Source organism: Salminus brasiliensis, chromosome 8 (assembly GCF_030463535.1).
Source record: "Salminus brasiliensis chromosome 8, fSalBra1.hap2, whole genome shotgun sequence".
In the NCBI taxonomy this organism is placed as follows: domain Eukaryota; kingdom Metazoa; phylum Chordata; class Actinopteri; order Characiformes; family Bryconidae; genus Salminus; species Salminus brasiliensis.
The window spans coordinates 7057015-7077014 of record NC_132885.1 but is presented as its reverse complement, the minus strand read 5'-3'; the positions used below and the strand labels follow the sequence as shown (position 1 = coordinate 7077014).

General features: G+C 39.4%; 1 protein-coding gene across 1 annotated transcript in view; it reads left to right on the top strand.

Moving 5' to 3' along the window:
• The window catches only part of pofut2 (protein O-fucosyltransferase 2), a 14942-nt gene extending 3112 nt beyond the window's left edge, over positions 1-11830 (top strand). Inside the window, exons 2-9 of the mRNA XM_072685470.1 lie at positions 1515-1765; positions 2571-2715; positions 2895-3005; positions 3890-3956; positions 4354-4479; positions 6294-6474; positions 8782-8905; positions 9870-11830. Coding sequence (XP_072541571.1) covers positions 1515-1765; positions 2571-2715; positions 2895-3005; positions 3890-3956; positions 4354-4479; positions 6294-6474; positions 8782-8905; positions 9870-10023 — 1159 coding nt within the window. The 3' untranslated portion in view covers positions 10024-11830. The remainder of the gene's footprint in view (positions 1-1514; positions 1766-2570; positions 2716-2894; positions 3006-3889; positions 3957-4353; positions 4480-6293; positions 6475-8781; positions 8906-9869) is intronic.
• The last annotated feature ends 8170 nt before the right edge of the window (positions 11831-20000 follow it).

Sequence of the window (20000 nt, the reverse complement as noted above, 5' to 3'; positions counted from 1 at the left end):
ATTTCTGTGGACCTCCATTAATACCTCCATATTGTTGTCCATCCATCCTTCCTCCCGTCTTTTAATGTATAAAGCTAATGTGTCTTAAGATCTCTGACTGTTTTTTAAACCAAAAACACCTTCAGAATATAGAAAAAACACAAAGCAGGTACCATATACATCTTTACTGGACTGCAGTGGAACCTTTATTTTTATTTATAAAAAATCCTGCCTCCCTTTGATAGAATTGAAGTATTATAACAGAAAGAAATGACAACATGACAACATTAAACACATACATATATGCACACACAAACTAATATTTATATGACATCAAAACTCACAGGAGTCCCATTTATTACCTTTTTGCTTTGAATGTCCAAAGTGCTTCTCCTTCTGTCAAATAAGTCACTAGAGACAAAGTGTTGGTCAGTTGTCATTCTACATCTCATTTCATTTATTTCTAACAATTTAAAACATTAACCAAATCATTTATTTACAAAATACTGAAATACCAGTTGTTACTAAGTAAATTCAAGAATTCATTTTGGAACCTTTCACTGCGTCCGGCATCAGAGACTGAACTTGAATCTAGCCTGTTCTAGTCTCTCTATTCTTCCCTTATTGGATCTATTGGGCCTAAAAGCTGAAAGCTACTGTGTGAGGTGTGTGAGCAGCAGCAGTACAGCAGGACAGCAGGACAGAAGCTGTTACTAATAGAACAGGAGGAAAGTAAACACAGGAAGAAAGACGGTAGCAGCAACTAAGTGTGGAGGACTGAATGAAACAGGAGAAATTAGAATCAGAATCAGAATCAGAATCTCTTTATTTCACCAAGTATGTTACACATACAAGGAATTTGTCTTGGTGAGAGCAACACGTATGACAAGTAACAAAAAACAGAACACAGTCTTAAACTAAAGGAAAATGACACTAAACAATAAATAGGGTAGGGGATAAATTAAAAAAGTACTAAAGGTAATAAAGAGCTGAAAATATATTTACAGAAAAGAACATCTGTACAGGTGTACAAATAGTCATAGTGCAAATAGGCAGAGTGCAAAATAGCTGTTCAGTGAATATAAGGTGAATATAAGTATACACAAACGGCATCATTTGATATCAGACCACATGGTCTTCTCACAGAAAGCAATGTTGTTATTATTATTATTATTATTGTTGTTGTTGTTGTTGTTGTTGTTGTTAGTGTCATTAGTGACATCTAAGCTTTTTTTTAATGAAGTGCTTCTTGGTTTCGTCACACCTTGTTTTTGGTATCTATAACACAATTCTCTTCTTACTGCAGTGTGCAGTTTGTTCAGTAAGGGGGCGCTATTAGCCCCCAATAACTCAAAGAAAACTGATTTCGCATTAGTCACAAAACAACACAGATTATCATCAGAAAATAGGAAATGTATATTATTTTATTTTATATATATATATATATATATTTGTATATGTATGTGTATGTATTTGTATATTTGTTAAACTGTCAAGCACACACAAGATCTGAAATGAAATGCTTGTATCTGCAGTTACCTCCTTTACGACGTGAACCCTCCGGAGGGCTTCAACCTACGGCGTGATGTGTACATCCGCATGGCATCTCTGGTAAAGACACTGAGAAAACAAGGTGACTGGGTGCTGGTGCTGCCTCCCTGGGGTCGTCTGTACCACTGGCAGAGCCCTGATGTCCACCAGGTGCGGATTCCCTGGGCCGAATTCTTCAGCCTGACCAGCTTGCAGGCCAATGTGCCGGTCATTGAATATGAAGAATTTATTGCTGGTGAGTGTTTCCAAAAAAATAAAGAAGACACCCATTCTAATGATTTTAGCTACTTTAAGTTGCACCCTTTGCTGACACAAATGTGAAAATGCACACACAGCTTGTCTAGTCCCTATAGAGAAGCACTGCCAGTAGAACAGGACTCTCTGGAGCAGATAAACATGAACCTATTGGCACCATGCTGCCTAATGCCATTCAATACGTTTGGGATGAGGTGGGGTGGGGTGCTGATCATCCAACATCTTGATTCACTAATGCTCTGGTCGCTAAATTCAATCAAATCCTCACAGTGATGTTCCAAAATCTAGTAGAACGCCTTCCTCCCTGGACAGTAAAGACAGTTACTCCAACAAAAGCAGGATAATCCTTTTTGAATTTTGGAAGAAACAGTGGATGAGCAGGTGTCCCAATACTTTTGTCTAAAAAGTGTATGTTTTCTGCCTTTTCCTGATGCTGAAAAAAAATTGATTTCCAGTCTGTTTTGACTGGGAATTGAATGCATGAAGGATGGTTGTTTGCACAGTACTTTAATGCATTTACAACAATGTCTGACTCTTTTGTTGGTACCCAAAAGAAAAAAATGTGTTTAATCTTGTCATTGTCATTCTAGTGGCTATTGTGTTTGCTAATGTGAGGCTGTTCTATTGTGTCTTTCTTTGATGGCCTTGTGTGTGTTTGTCTGTTTGCTTGTCTGCCTCTCCTACGCTTGTATGCATTCATCTATGTGCTGTATATGCTGTATGTTTATAATGCATTGACGGGTGTGTGTGTGTGTGTGTGTGTGTGTGTGTGTGTGTGTGTCTAGAGTCTGGTGGGCCGTTCGTTGATCAGGTGCTGGTGCTGCAGAACTATGCTGAAGGCTGGACCGAGGGGAAATGGGAGGAAAAAGTAGACGAGCGACCCTGCATTGAACGCCTCATGTACACAAAAGACAAACAAGGCTACTTCAGGTACTGAAAGGCTCTCAGTGGCTGTGTTGTTTATACAGGAGTGATGGGTCATGCTCTTAATATTTAAAATGTAAGGCTGAAGATATCATTGAAAATCAGTGAAATCCACGGTCAGGAAATGCTTAGTGGTAAATACAGCATCTCCGATAAACTCTTTGTGTTCTGCTTGCTCCCACTAGAGGCTGGTTCTGGGGTTATGAGGAGACCCGTGCACTCAATGTGAGCTGTATATCTGCCCAGGGCCATGCTTCTATCCTCGCCCCTTTTCTGCAGGACAACATCACAGCCATGTGAGTCACTTGAGGTTGTTTCAGAAACTCTCACTCTCTCTTATTTATTTATTTACTTATTTATAAATGACTTTATATATACCTTGGATCTACCTGGCTAAGACATTGAGATCTTCTAGAGGAGTGCTTTGGGGATATCAAAATTTTAAAGCAGCATTATGCAAGAATTGGTATTTTATTCTCCTGGGCTCCCCCTACAGTCAGGAAGTAGAATTCAAGCTTTGAGTGACCAGTAAAGGACATGCTTAATTGTATTTCTGGACAAGCAGGGAGATACAGAACTGTTACTGAAAGGTAAAGAAGCATATCTTGTGCAGCTCCACAAGTTACACAGTCCAGTAGCAGCGCTCTGGCCCGGAGTGGCAATGACCGAGGCGCTATTCCTCCTCTTAGGATCAGTGGAGCATCACAATGATTTTGAAGCTGCTATTTAAAGGTAAAAATGGTGCAATTTGGATTCTCAGCTCACCCTTAGAGACACTCCAGGCCAGACGAGGGACAGTTGGAAGCAAGTGGGAAGCTTTGGTAATTATGTGGTTTAGTAGATTTCTTTTGTACAGTTTCATAAGTGGTACAACAGGAGTGCGCTCTGTACATGGTGCAGATATTAAACAGCTGTAGGCTGTTCATGCTGAGGATGTTTTTTTTCTGGGGAATTTCATGGCAAGTATGAGAGTATCTTGATAGAAAATGCTTCAGGTTTAAACATGAGGTTAGTTCATTGGCCTCCTTTTGTTTTTGCCAGCTAGTGGAAAAACCTCGAACCCAAAACCCATTCCCAAAGCAGTTGTAGTTTTTCTAAAATTGTTTCCACCTTCAAGGAATGTCACAAGTGCTGTTTCCTAGTCTGTAATAAATGTGCGTGCGCTCCTATTGCCACACAGCTCTGTGATGTTGGATAGAGCTGAGACTGTCCTTCACGATCACTATGCTGGAAAAGACTACTGGGATGTAAGTTCATTTCAGACCCTTTAGAAGTGCTATATTTACACAAGTAGACAATCAGTATTGCTTATTTGAATTAAAATCAAAATTATTTATTTATTTATTGTTTTAAAAAATCCCTTAATAATATCCCATAATAATTAGTAAGTTAATAAGTAATAAGTTTGCATATAGTTTTTTAGATGGCCTAAGATATTTGCACAGATTTGCAATATATATATATATATATATATATATATATATATATATATATATATATATATATATATATATATATAACATTTGTATTATGTTATATAATTGTTATATAATTAAAATATTTTATATAATTTTATATGATTATATTATATAATTTATATAATTATTATATATATATATGCATAATGGTATATATGTCTTTCAGACCCGGCGCAGCATGGTATTTGCCAAGCACTTACGCATGATTGGGGACCAGTTTAGAGCCGAGTACCTCAACTCCACTGATGAGCAGGACCACACGCAATACAACGAGGACTGGACACGTATGAGGGTGAATATAACACACTAAACCTGACTGTGGTTGATACTATTATATTAATGCTGTGCCCAGCTTTATAAGGACGATGTATTAAAGAACTGTTTGAGGTGTGGTTAAAGTTTAAATAGTTAATAGTTATCTTAGCTTGCCCCTTTTGTTGTCCATTAAAGAGGATCACCAATTCCACCATTGTTGCACAGAAAGATAGTGCAGCAATACCTGAATGGTGTCACCCAGCGTAAATAGCAAAAACTTAAGTTATCATCATCATCAACCGTGCATAACATCATCAAAAGATTCAGAGAATCTGGAACAATCGCTGTGCGTAAGGGTCAAGGCCGTAAAACTCTACTGGATGCTCGTGATCTCCGGGCCCTTAAACGTCACTGCACCTCAAATAGGAATGCCTCTGTCAAGGAAATAACAGAATGGGCTCAGGAATACTTCCAGAAATCATTGTCAGTGAACACAATCCACCGTGCCGTCCGCCGTTGCCAGCTGAAACTCTACAGTGCAAAGAGGAAGCCATTTCTAAGCAAGCTCCACAAGCTCAGACGTTTGCACTGGGCCAGGGGTCTTTTAAAATGGAGTGTGGCAAAATGGAAGACTGTTCTGTGGTCAGATGAGTCGCGATTTGAGGTTCTTCATGGAACACTGGGACGCCATGTCATCCGGACCAGAGAGGACAAGGATAACCCAAGTTGTTATCGACGCTCCGTTCAGAAGCCTGCATCACTGATGGTATGGGGTTGCATGAGTGCTTGTGGCATGGGCAGCTTGCATGTCTGGAAAGGCACCATTAATGCAGAGAACTATGTTCAGGTTCTAGAACAACATCTGCTCCCATCTAGACGTCATCTCTTTCAGGGAAGACCCTGCTTTTTTCAACAAGATAATGCCAGACCACATTCTGCAGAAATCACAACATCATGGCTACGTAGGAGAAGGATCCGGGTGCTGAAATGGCCAGCCTGCAGTCCAGATCTTTCACCTATAGAGAACATTTGGCGCATAATAAAGAGGAAGGTGCGACAAAGAAGGCCCAAGACGATTGAACAGTTCGAGGCCTGTATTAGACATGAATGGGAGAGCATTCCTGTTTCTAAACTTGAGAAACTGGTCTCCTCTGTACCCATACTTTGTCTGTTGAGTGTTGTAAGAAGAATGGGGGGAGGCCACACAGTGGTAAAAATGGCCTTGTCCCAACTTTTTTGGGATTTGTTGACGCCATGACATTGTGAATCAACATATTTCTCCTTTAAAATGTTACTTTTACTCAGATTAAACTTTTGATCTGTCATCTATGTTCTATTACGAATAAAATATCGACATTTGCCATCTCCACATCATTGCATTCAGTTTTTATTCATAATTTTTTTAGTGTCCCAACTTTTTTGGAATCCGGTTTGTAGAACAAGGGGCAATTAACACCATCTTGACTTGTGAAATAGATACGCAAGTCTTTGCAATGAAAGATAAACTGTTTTGCACAAGCAGGCTAAAAGACAGGTGTATGTGGTGAGTGGTTGGGCCTAAGGCACAGAGGAGCCAAAAAATGACGTTTGAGAAGTTTGCTAAATGTGATCCATGTCTTCTGTCATTTTTTCTACATGCTACAGGTAAGCAACAGGCCTGCAGGGTGTGGAGAGGTCAAACAAGCTGGGTGTAATCAGATTGCGCTGTGACATTTTGGGTATTTCGGGTCATCTCTGTAACATTATATCAGACATTGGAACTTTAGCAATGTTGAGCCACTCACATGTTTATGTCTGTAAGCAGCCCTAAGTGATGAGAATTCTAACCACTGAATAACTTATCTGTTTCAGAGCAAGCTGGGCAGTGCTAAAGGAGGTCCGTACCTGGGAGTCCACCTGCGGAGGAATGACTTCATCTGGGGCCATCGGGAGGACGTGCCCAGCCTGAAAGGAGCAGTCAAGAAGATCCGCAGTCTTATGAAGAAGAACAAGCTGGAGAGGGTGTTTGTTGCCACTGATGCTGAAGAAGAAGGTACCAGTGTCCAGCAGGGGGCGGTAGTGATGATAATGTGCCTGAATTGTTGTTTATGCTTTTAGAGTACAATGAAATTCTTCTCTTACAGGAAAATTATTATATAAGACCCATTTTCCCCCCATTTTCTCCCCAATTTGGATATTCTCCCCCATGGGAGCGCCAACAAATGCACAGGAAAGAACTGCATACCTAACTCGGCCAGCATTGCACTGGATGGATGTGGGGAGAAAGTATCATCTATCAAACCTGGAGAGCAAGGCCAAATATGTCCTCTCAGGGCCCTTGCTTGCAGCATGACCGAGTATCCTTTGGTTGTAGTGAAAGCCCCTTATTCTGCTGGACCATTCTGGCACTACATTAATTTAAATAATGCTGGTATTTATTTATTTGTTTATTGCAATATCTCAAAATTGGATGGAAAACATGTAAATGGCACTGTAAAGATGTGGAAAAAAATCCTACCCAACCCCTATTTTACCTAATCAGGCCCTCGTTAAGGAAAATCAGGTAAGCTGCTGGTGGAACTCAACAAAACTATAAAGTGGGTCAGTTTGATCCAGTGCAGGTTTAACCATTTGAAAGTAATTAAAGTAAGATTAGCTTTAGCTTAATTAATTGAATCATTTTTATCCATATTTAGTGTTTTTATCAGCTTTTTCACCCCTCACAGATCACCCCTTACTTTATACTACTTTTAATAATCCTTATTTTATTTTCTGTAAAACTAGACCTTTATCACATTTCCTTCTATTTTTATTTGTTTTTTAAGACTTTTTCAATGTTTTTGTCATATTGGCCAATTAATTAATACAAAAAAATGATGTCTGTGCCAGGACAAAACCGGTCAACGTGATGGACTTTATAAAAAGGAGGAGGAGATGGATCCTGAATCGTTTAAAAGATGGCTGCTTAGATCCATTGCCAGGTTTCACCAAAAAAGCAAAATGCCTGACCACAGGTCTAGCTCTGAATACAGTCATAGAGATCATGCTAATATTCATTTTAAAAGTATTTGCAAGTTCTGCTGTTCTTTCAAAACCTATAATGTTAAATGCTTGCAATATCTCAATCTGGTCTGTTAGCTGCAGTACATCACTACAGTAGATGACTCCAGTGTTTCTCAACCCTGGCCCTGGAGGCCCTGGAGGCACCCTGCTCTGCACCTTTTTAGTGGTTTCCCTGCTTTATCACTCCCACTGCAGCTCTGAAAGGACCTGTTAATTAACTGGTTATTTGAATCAGGTGCGTTTGGAGAAGGGAAGACAATACATGGTGCGGGGTAGAGTGCCTCCAAGACCGGGGTTGAGAAACACTGCATTACACTGTAGTATTCATATACGATTAGCTGCCAACCACAACATTTTTAACAGTTCTGATATTGCCAGTCTTCTTTATTACCACTACGCTTACAACAACAGGTGTTCACTCGTGATCAGAAAAACATATACTGTTGTATTGTATACTGTTGTTGATTTTCTAAATGGAAATTAGTGAACAAATCCTTAAATTATAGGAAATAAATTGGTATTTTATGGTATTTTTCTACACAACTAATGTACTTGCTAAATAAGAAATAAGTCATATTTAATGTTTTACTTTTTCAGATATGCTAAATTAAGCAAATAAACAGTAAATGTGCTATACTTGTGCTTTATTCTCAGTAAACAAGACATATAGGGGCGGTTCAACTTAAGTTTAGTTCTGGACTACACAGAATTCTGAATAGCGATTCTCCATTGAATGAAACATAAAGTCCAGGACTAAGCTTAATCCCCGTCCAGGAAACTGACCCTTGATTAGTCCAGGTGTGCCCAAAGATTGGCATAGGACTGCATGTGTATGTAAATACGCCTTTAGCCTCTTTTGATAATATTCTCTTATACTGAGCTTTTTATCTGTTAATGATCTGCTAATTTAACACACCAGATTCAGTTCATGAAGTTCTCAGGAGCACCTGAACATCTGTTAAATGTTTAATTAGAGGTACAAAGAAATGCTGAGAAATCACCAGAAACCCAACGAATTAGGAACCCATTTGTTGTAGCTATGGAGGCAGACGTTTAGTCTTTTCTGGTTTGTTAGAAGCATCTCAAAAAGTATGTTTTTCATCCTAAACCTTTGGCCGGTAATGTGAGTAGTGTTCACTTTTTTTTTTATCACCATTAAAAGTCATTGTTGTATCCTATTGTATTTAATAGGACCCTGATAACAGAGGGTATTACATAGGGTATTTCTCACAGCTGTTTGAGATATGATGCTATAAATATGTTTATTTTATAATCATGTGCGTATGGTTGTTTTTAGAGGTGGCCAAGCTGAAGAAAATGCTTCCTGAGATGGTGCGCTACGAGCCTAGCCAGGAAGACCTGGAGCTTCTGAAAGACGGAGGAGTTGCCATCATAGATCAATGGATATGCGCCCACGCCAGGTACAGTAGAGTCACACCCTGTCATCTCTCACGCACAGTTTTATTATTATGACACTTGAGGAGAAAGCAGTCACCCTCACAATGGGGACAATTCATTGCCTTTACAAATGGCAATGCGTGTGTGCATGTCCAAATGTTTGTGGACACTAAAGAGCTACTCCAACAAAATCAGGATTATTTGTGTGTTTTTTTTTCTTTCTTTTTTTTTAAACCCCTTGATTGGAATGCATATGTCCATGTATGAGTTATATTTAATTTAAATATGTATATATAGCTAAAATTTAAATTTAAGATATATTTTAATGTTATGTTAAATTTTCTTTAGTGATGTTTACATTAAATACATACAAACACAAATGTTCTGGAATTAACTGGTTTATTGATGTTATATATCAAACCTGTATTAATGTAATTTCTTATTGGTTTACATTTTATGTAAAATAAAAAACAACAAATCTAGCTGAGACTATGGCAGTCATCACGATGACGGCTTAAAATTCGCTCTGTTTTATAAACCTTGGTGATAAAGATATGTAGAAGTCAACATTAGAACCTGAGAATGAGGACAGTGGAGCAAAACAGTAGTTGGGATTTTTATTTCTCTGCACCTGGTCATGGTTGTGGTCATGTGGTCTGGTAGTGTTACTGTTGCTCAGTGGCATGGTTACTAAATTGTGTAACCGTGAATGGTGAGGATCCTTTCCATGCAGAACTGGAAAAACCAGCCCCTCTTAACCCTTTCCCTCATTAGTCTAACCTATGGTTTGCTTTGTCACGCATATGTCTAACCTACACGCTACAGAGGGTTCTTTGAGCAATGCCAGAGTACAACCAATTTAGAGGAGTCATGAGTGTGAAGAACCATCTTCTTCATTTCTTTTATAATCGTGCTCTGTAGCTCCTTTATTATGAAGAGTGTTCTGTACATTCTGTACATTTCTTCTCATTTTTTGTTTTTTCTTAGGTTCTTTATTGGAACCTCAGTTTCAACCTTCTCCTTCCGGATCCATGAGGAAAGGGAGATCTTGGGCTTTGACCCCAAAACCACCTACAACCGCTTCTGTGGAGATTCAGAGAAGGAATGTGAACAGCCTACACACTGGAAGATAGTGTACTGACAGCCCTTTTGATGCAAAGTGCCAAAAACGAAAAGAGCTTTCCTATAGTGCCGTGTTGGGTCCTGTTCCATTTCAGGTGCAAGAGTTGAGAAGGGTCAAAAGAGTATAATATTTACAGACGCTATTCTTGTTATTCTCAATCAGACAGTGTTTACTAGTTTTTATTAAGAATGCCATAAAGTTTATACGACAACCAGTGAACGGCCTTCTCCCTTATCCTCTGCTCGCTCGGTCCTGTGATGCTGCTACCCTTGATTTTACTTTGCATTTGGTCCTGTCTAACCCTAAAAGCAGTACAGTACTGTGCAAAATGTTATTCACCTGGGCAGTAAGTGTTTATTTGCTCAGTAAAACACTGATATTAGAATATTAGAATACTAATAATAACATTCCTACAGAAAGTGGTGGTGGTTCTCCATCACTATGTTCATTAGAACATCTCCAAAGTTCTCCTCTCTCATGGAGTCTAGTATTATTTAGAGTTCTCCTCATATCAACATCTGGTTTGGTGGTAAATCAGGGCTTAATGATGGTAAATCAGGTGAGCTGCTGCTGCTGCTGCTGCTGCTGCTGCTGCTGCTGCTGCTGATGGAGTTGATCACATCCTCCACGCTGTGCTGGCTGGACTGGGGGGCGTCCAAGAGAAACCTGGAGGAACCGAGCTCTGTTCTTCAGACCAGCTCACCAACAAGATCTCACTACTTTCTTCAAAATGAGAAGATCTTGTTTCTCCTTTTTACTGGATTTATGTTCACCTGCATCTGTTCTGATGAGTTTCTACAGTAAAAACTCTGTTATTGCCCAGATAAATAGTTTTAAATAATGTGCTCAGGTGCCTGTAACGTCTGCACAGTACTGTACTTCTGTAACTGAACGTGCGATGATGTTATTTACTTGATATGAGTACAACCAGTATTTTTGAATTGCAGTGTATTGCAGTCTACAAACGTGTTCTACAGGTAATATGAGATGGTGATGCGCAGAAGTGCGCAATAAGGAGCTCTTTCTGTTCTTCAGACATACAGTGTTGGCACTTTTTTTTTTCTTTACAAATGGGCTCCAGTCTCAAAGTTGTATACGTCTGAAGATTTACGATTTCTCTTACACATATTCCTCCTTTTTTCTTGTTTTTTTGTGCCTTTCATTTCAAAACTGTGACTGAAGTAAGTGAGTGTGTGTGCCAGATTGAGTGTTGGGTTTGGTGGATCTGGATGTGGTAATAAGCATGCTGTAATGGGAACAGACACAACTGGCACTACATCGATTTGTGTTTTTTGCTTTTCCAGAGTAAGTCAATTTAGTATATTACCCACCAATTAAGGCTGAACCAAATGATGCTGTGTACTGCTGGGGTCTTCAGACCAATGTCCAGCCCAGTTTTTGGGATCTCCCTGCTGAAACACACAGCTAATTCAATTCATTACTTAATGAGCAGGTTTTGTTATGTGTCTCAGCAAGGAAATCACCAAGCTGGGACTCCAGGACACCGACCCTCCAGGGTAACGCCTGGAAAACTTGAGACTCTGAGATCTATGACATTACATGATGGCACAGATCTGGACCCACAAGGTTGTTAGCTTTCTACTCATTTAAAGTGTTTATTGGTGGTCTGTTCGATCATTTTCTCCAGAGACTATAAGAACATGTTAGAACAATGTTTTTAACACCACGGCATCTCTGTGGTTTTTATCATGAACTTGCCCATGACGGTGACCTTACTGTGATTGCTCTACCTTCTGTTACACCTGAAAGATGTACATTTTTCAACGTGTGTATTTTTTGATAAAGATATCTTTTTACAACATTTCTTCAAGTCGTGGTTCTTCTTACGTAATTCTGTACATTTTCGTTATCTGAAATAGTTGAAAAGTTGTATAGCCTCCGTTCATGTTCACCAACAGAAGCTCTCTATGCTGTGGCTGGCTGTGTGTCTGGTTTTCTCAGAAGGAAGCCTGTGTCTATCATTTTCCTGCTAACCTTTACTCTCACATCCGAGGCCAAACAGTGTCTAAAACTGCTTCTGTTGGCTGACTTGCTGGAAAATCTTCCCAGGTTCTCTTAAGAGTGTGGCATCGTCCCTGTTTACAAAACATGTATGTCCAAAATGGTTGCTTAACAGGAGAAGGAAAATGCTTTGGAAAGAATAGGGATGTATGATGATACTGGAATTATATGGGTATTGGTAACCTTATTAAATAAAAATCTCATGCCTCAGGCAGGTGTTTAGATTTTACTAATATGTAAAACTGATATTTGATGTTTTCTTTTAGAGATTATTTATAGAGATTATGATGTTTTCCTCAGAAGATTAGAGTAGATTATTGCAGTAAATCAGCTTTGGCGTGTCTGTTATCTCTTTTATGTTTGGTTCTTTAGTTTAAAACATGCTAGGCTAATGTTGCTAACAAACACTGGACTGAGATTGTCACCAATCACTCACTTCAAACTAATATTTAGAATTAGTAATGACTTACTTTATATATATATATATATATATATATATATATATATATATATATATATATATATATAAAATGTATATATATTCTAATATTCTATTATAAACATAATATACAGTGAGGAAAATAAGTATTTGAACACCCTGCGACTTTGCAAGTTCTCCCACTTAGAAATCATGGAGGGGTCTGAAATGTTCATCTTAGGTGCATGTCCACTGTGAGAGACATAATCTAAAAAACAAAATCCAGAAATCACAATGTATGATTTTTTAAATAATTTATTTGTGTGTTACTGCTGCAAATAAGTATTTGAACACCCGTGAAAATCAATGTTAATATTTGGTACAGTAGCCTTTGTTTGCAATTACAGAGGTCAAACGTTTCCTGTAGTTTTTCACCAGGTTTGCACACACTGCAGCAGGGATTTTGGCCCATTCCTCCACACAGATCCTCTCCAGATCAGCCAGGTTTCTGGGCTGTCGCTGAGAAACACGGAGTTTGAGCTCCCTCCAAAGATTTTCTATAGGGTTTAGGTCTGGAGACTGGCTAGGCCACTCCAGAACCTTGATATGCTTCTTACGGAGCCACTCCATGGTTATCCTGGCTGTGTGCTTTGGGTCATTGTCATGTTGAAAGACCCAGCCACAACCCTGGGGGGAGGGAAGGAGATTGTTCCCCAAAATCTCGCAATACATGGCCCCGGTCATCCTCTCCTTAATACAGTGCAGTTGTCCTGTCCCATGTGCAGAAAAACACCCCCAAAGCATGATGCTTCCACCCCCATGCTTCACAGTAGGGATGGTGTTTTTGGGATGGTACTCATCATTCTTCGTCCTCCAAACACGGCGAGTGGAATTAAGACCAAAATGTTCTATTTTGGTCTCATCTGACCACAGAACTTTCTCCCATGACTCCTCTGGATCATCCAAATGGTCATGGGCAAACCTAAGACAGGCCTGGACGTGTGCTGTTTTAAGCAGGGGAATCTTCCGTGCCATGCGTGACTTTAAACTATGACATCTTAGTGTATTACCCACAGTAACCTTGGAAACTGTGGTTTCCAAGAACTGTGGTTTCCAAGAACTGGTGCCAGCTCTCTTCAGGTCATTGACCAGCTCTGTGTAGTTCTGGGCTAATTCCTCACCTTTCTTAGGATCATTGATACGCCACGAGGTGAGATCTTGCATGGAGCCCCAGTCCGAGGGAGATTGACAGTCATGTTTAGCTTCTTCCATTTTCTAATAATTGCACCAACAGTTGATCTTTTTCTACCAAGCTGCTTGGCAATTGCCCCGTAGCCCTTTCCAGCCTTGTGGAGGTCTACAATTTTGTCTCTGGTGTCTTTGGACAGCTCTTTGGTCTTAGCCATGTTAGTAGCTGGAGTCTTACTGATTGTGTGGGGTGGACAGGTGTCTGTATGCAGCTAACGACCTCAAACAGGTGCTTCCAATTTAGAATAATTAGTGGAGTGGAGGTGGACTTTGTAGGGGCAGACAAACAGGTCTTTGAGGGCCAGAATTTTTGCTGATTGGCAGGTGTTCAAATACTTATTTGCAGCAGTAACACACAAATAAACTATTAAAAAATCATACATTGTGATTTCTGGATTTTATTTTTAAGATTATGTCTGGACACAGTGGACATGCACCTAAGATGAAAATTTCAGACACCTCCATGATTTCTAAGTGGGAGAACTTGCAAAGTCAAAGTTCAAATACTTATTTTCCTCACTGTGTATATATATATATATATATATATATATATATATATTTATTTATCTAGCTGCACAGCTACATGTTGGGTCTATGATTTTGAGTAATTGTTCCAACTTAAATATGATATATCTATACCATTTTAATAAAGTATATTCTAAAGAACTTGCTTGTACTTTTCACAATCAGAATCAGATTTATTGGCCAAGTATGTTCACACACAAGGATTTTTTTGACTGTCTAGTGTTAATATACATATAAATATGTATATATACAATATAAATAAGAATACAATATAAATAAGAATAAAAAAAGCAATAACAATATTATTTACAGCAAATGACTCTTAATTGCACATGGGGGGGGGGGTATTGCACATAGTATTTTTGCATTGAGGGATCTCTGTTCTCTGAACATGAACATGTGTGTGTAGTTAAGTGTGTGTGTATGTGGTCCGCTGGGAGCAGTGCTGGTTGTGTAGTCTGATGGCAGCAGGAAGGAAGGACCTGCGATACCGCTCCTTCACACACTTGGGGTGAAGCAGCCTGTCGCTAAAGGAGCTGCCCAGTGCTGCCAGAGTCTCATGCATGGGGTGGGAACTGTTCTCCAGCATAGATGCCAGCTTGGCTGTCATCCTCCTGTCTCCCACCACCTGCACTGGGTCTAAGAAGCACCCCAGGACAGAGCCGGCCCTCTTTATGAGTTTGTCCAGTCTCTTCTTATCTGCCGTCGAGATGCTACTGCCCCAGCAGACCACTCCATAATGGCAGATGCCACCACTGTGTCGAAGATGGTGATCAGCTGTTGATGAAGGTCATGGCCTGAGGGTAAAAACTGTTCTTGTGTCTTAATAAGACTGATCCATTGCCTGAATGATGTCAAAATATCTTATTTATTGAAAAGTGACTTTTATAAATTTGGGTGTCTGGTGCAGTTTCAACAATGTAGACTTTTGTTTACGCAAGTTTGTAGTTAACTAAGGTTCATTTTAATAGAAAAATTAAATGACAGTTAAGTGACAGTTCAGGTCCAGTGTTTGTTAGCATTATTAGCCTAGCATCTCCTAGCAAACTGAAGCGGTGCGTCAGACACTAAACATGCCTTTACTGAGTGGCTGAATTGTTCATTTGTTTTTTTTTCCACCAAACTACACTGCTTTAACAAGATACATAGCATCAAACAAAGTGCAGGCCGAAATCATCAGACAGTTCGAAGATAGGACAATAATCAGACAGGAAAATAATCTCAGATAGACTTGCTCATGTACTCTCTGATAGTGACAAACTTGTTTATTCAAGATCTAAAACAGCCCATTTTAGCTAAGGGACAGTGCTTCCAGTTGCACAGTGCTTACAGTTAATTGGTGGTATATGAGCTTAGTGGCATTAGCCTTATAGTCCAAGCGGAAACTCAAGAAGCAAATTGAAGACACTAAAGCTGGCTTTGCAGATCTACTTAACATATTTGGGGACTTTTTAACTCTTAGGACCCCCTGAAAGACAAAAAAATTCAATTCTAAAACTTGATCTAATTATTAGTTAAATAGATGTTAGAGTGCCAGGTGTTAGAATAGAGTACTGCTGTTACAGTGTTTTATTTTAAAAACCTTTAAAATGTAGCCACGAAGCCCAGAGTTTGTTATTAGTGGAGCTAACTAAAGCTGTAGCACTGCTCTGCCGCAGGTTGGCGCTGCAGCAAAACCATTCACCCAGTAAAACATTCGCTTTCCAGTCGTGTCTTAATTAAACTGCGACACTGAATAAACCCGGCCCCAATGCAAGCTAAGCAGTCACATTAGCTAACTGAACAAACAGATTATTATATGAGAATGTATTTATTTACTTATTTATTCATTTTCAAATTGAACCGATTTTTCTTTAATTTTTGCCCAATTTGGACCACAAGTTAACCCCGTCAACCCATATGTGCTCTCCCCACTGCAAACATGCTGGCACTAGTGATGGAGGCCCAACACACGCCTTTTCGGCGCGTGCACAATCAAGCCGCTCATTTTTTTAACTGCTGCCAATGCAACATCACAGGGCAACCAACGCGCAGGAGGGAAGTGCCACATACCCGGCTCCAACGCACCAGTCCTGCAGATGCCAGTGACGGCCAGCACAGCAGCGAGGCGATGTGGAGAGAGAAGGCCAGTTGTGGTCTCTCTGGGCTTCCCAGCAATTGCTGCATCATTTATGTCATGTAATGTTGGGATGGAGCATCCCTGTGTACTGGCACAAATTAACCTAATTATTTCCTTATCTCTAGTTCATCGTTTTTTCTTTGAATGTTATCTGAAGTAATTCTCAGTCTGCGTTCTTGTCTTTGCCTGTGCTCTTGTGAAACATCATCAGTTGCAGCCCAAGCACTGCTCCATGCCCATCTAGCCAGCCTTTCACAGGTTAGCAAGAAATAGCACTGCTAATCATGTTAGCGATGTGAGTTAGAGATCAAAATGATCGCTTGCGACAATTCAGTAGACGCTGGATAATGTCCCTACCATCCTTACCCAATTCAACACACTTGTCTCAGCTGCTCAGCAAAGAAAAAAGCCAACTCAGCATCACTTCTGAATGCTTTCAGGTCACAGAGCTCCCACTTGCTTTCAAAAAAGGGGTTCACGGCTCTAAAAACTTTGAGAACCAGTTTAGCTCCAGTAGAATGAGCGCATATTGTCTGGGCTGCCGGCGAAGGACCTACCTAATATGCTCATATTACACTGCCCTGAATTAAAGCAGAAAAGCTAAATATAAGCACCACGAGAGTTCACTGGGAGTGTCAGGGTGTGCTGGCAGTCAGTTTAGCCTTGTTATTCTCATGAGCAGGAACCCTTTTCATTGAAGAATGATTGCCTTTAGCTGCAGTATGAGGTCAGCTCTTTGTGTAAAAGTACAGTATATTGACTGTCCGCATGCCTGTTGTGTTCTTGTTCAGCCACAGACAAATATCCCAGAATGCACTGCGCACCAAACTGCTTTTCCAATTGCAAAATTATTGTTCAGCTCCCTCCCGTCCTCGTGAGTTTCTCATACCTGCCAAGTCAGTTCTAAATTCCTTATCGACAGGACCAGGAGCAAAGGTCAACACCAAATTATTTGAATCAGGGATGTACCTCAGCCCTGTCTGTGGGGCAATATACCTTTTCTCAGCCAAATTAGTATTAGGAGGAGAATTTTAAACAGTCAAATTACAGATGACTTTTGTATTCTCTCAGAGTTGGAGTTGGAACGCATACACAGAGGGTTGCCAGATTTGATACAGAGTACACTGACACGAACAATAAACAGGACCTTTCACAGAAAGTTGAGGAAAAGAGGTGGACGCATGCATGCAAATTGTAAATTCACTTTTTTCTATGTCACGTTCAGCAGCTACATTACGGCACCTGTGTAGCATTTAATGCAATTGCTGCACCCTTTAAGTTCTTATAAGAAGCTGGTGAATAAGCTTCTTATCCACCAGCATCCACCTTCTTTAGTGTGTTCACTGCTCGGTGAAATATATTGATTCTTAAGAAGTATAATATGTCACTATTTTAGGGAAATATGACATTATTTTTGGCTAATAAGTCATTTTTGTAGTTTCTGGTTCAAAACACATGTTTAATTAACATCTGGTGGTTTGAGGGATGTAAAGATATTACATCTTATATTATATATAAGATAATCCTATACAGTTTTCATTCTTATTAGAATAATAATTGTATTTAGGTTTTAAACCAATTACATATAGATACATACTGTCACTGTCTACAGAAAAAAACATGTGTTATATCCACAAATGTGACTTTTTAGTTGAAGGTAAAAGCATCTTAACCCCTTATTAATACAGATTAATTAATGTAAATAAATGGCCAAGTAAAACTGTATTCTGTGTTTATATATATATAAAACATTACATTATACATTATACATTTACAATTAAATACTATACAATACTATACTATACAAATACTTACAATATAGAGTAAACAGTCTTGTTCACTGAGCAACAGATAAAACACTGGTTGTAGTAGTACAGTTGGTTAGCATTAGTCCAGTAGCTATATAAAGTATCGTCTCAGTCGAGTGTCTGTTTAGATGGTTGTATAAGTTGTGTTTACAAATCAACAGCAAGGACAGGACTTGAAATGTTCTGGGAACAGTGACCAGATCTGTTTTTTAAAACAACACTACACACGAGAACTAAAAACACCCCCCTCCCAAAAAACAAACCAAAAAACAAACAAACAAAAAAAAAATAAACAGCATTAGCAAGCTAACCGGCTAAGTTGCTAAACTGGTAATAGAGCTGTATTGCACTACACTGTAACACAGGTACACAAAAAATCCACAGCAATGACAGCCTGGCTTCCTGTTCTAGTAACTAGTCATTAAAATAAAATAGCTTACTTTAAGGGCCTAGATTTGTTTTTGCCATTGGTGGGGATGTAAAAGCGGTCCACAGGTGCCCCCTGGAAGCACTGAGGCTTTCTGCATTTATGATACACTTCTGACCATAAGGTCATGTCATCTGGAGTCTTTATTTATAGAGAAGAAATACAGTCATAAAGGAGTCTGTATGTTCCTGAGACAGTTATTACACTACTGTGATCATCTAAACAAGCTAACATTCAGAACTAAAGAAAATGACACCATTCAGGGATTGGATTTTGGGTTTTTAGTCTAGACTGAATTCAGTCATCTTTCTTTCTTACACTTTGACTGTCCACCTTCTCTGCCTACCATGCTGACCTAGCATATCACCAAATTAGGCTAACTGCCAAATACTCACATACACGCACATTGTTTAGGGTTGCCACCAGCCACATCCAACAGCCTCATTACAGAATTGTTCCTCATTTAGTTATACAATAGGCTTTGGCGCTTCTTACAACCACAGCTAATCCTGTTAGTGATGTGGGTTAGAAAAGTTGTTTTAGGTATTACATTGACTAGACACTTTTCAAAATCAAAATGATTGCTAGCGGGACAATTCAGTAGTCGCTGGATATTGTCCCTACCATCCTTACTCAATTCTAAGCCCTTGTCTCACCTGCTCAGCAAAAACAAAAAGCCAACTCAGCATCACTTCTTAATGCTTTCAGGTCACAGAGCTCCCACCTCCTTTCAAAAAATGAATGTTGAATAAATGCTTTCTCTTATGAAGCTCCCCAACTCTGGAATAAACTTCCTATTGGTGTTGGGGATGCAGACACACTCTCTGTGTTTAAATCTAGATTAAAAATCTACCTTTTTGCTCAAGCTTTCGAATAATCCATCAATGCACTGCACTGTTATCCTTGCTGATGTAGCTTGTATGATCAGTACTGCAGTCTGTCTAATCTACTTCCTTTACAGGCCGTACATCAGTCTGTTCAAACTCCTAAACACATCATAACTTTCTCCTTTCTTTTCTCCCACCATGTAGTGAACTGCCGTCTGCTTGCTGCTGATGCAAGTCCATTTATTGGATCCTATCACGCTATATTACCCCCCCCCCCCGCCTCGGATTGATTCATCCTCACCTCACTGCATGACTCTGCATGACTTTATCATCCCACTCATGTTTTCATCTTCTATTGGCGATAGAAGATGGCTTGACACCACATTTACCATTTAATTTTTCTTAATTCAGTTTAGTTTTATTGTTGTTTTTATTCCTGTTTTGCTTTTTATTGTTATTATCTGGTGTCAATCTAAGAAGGATGGGTTCCCCTTTTTATTCTTGGTTCCTGTCAAGGATTCTTCCTCTCGTCTCAATGTCAAGTCAAGTCAAGTCAGATTTATTTGTATAGCTTTTTACAACTGTTGTCGTCACAAAGCAG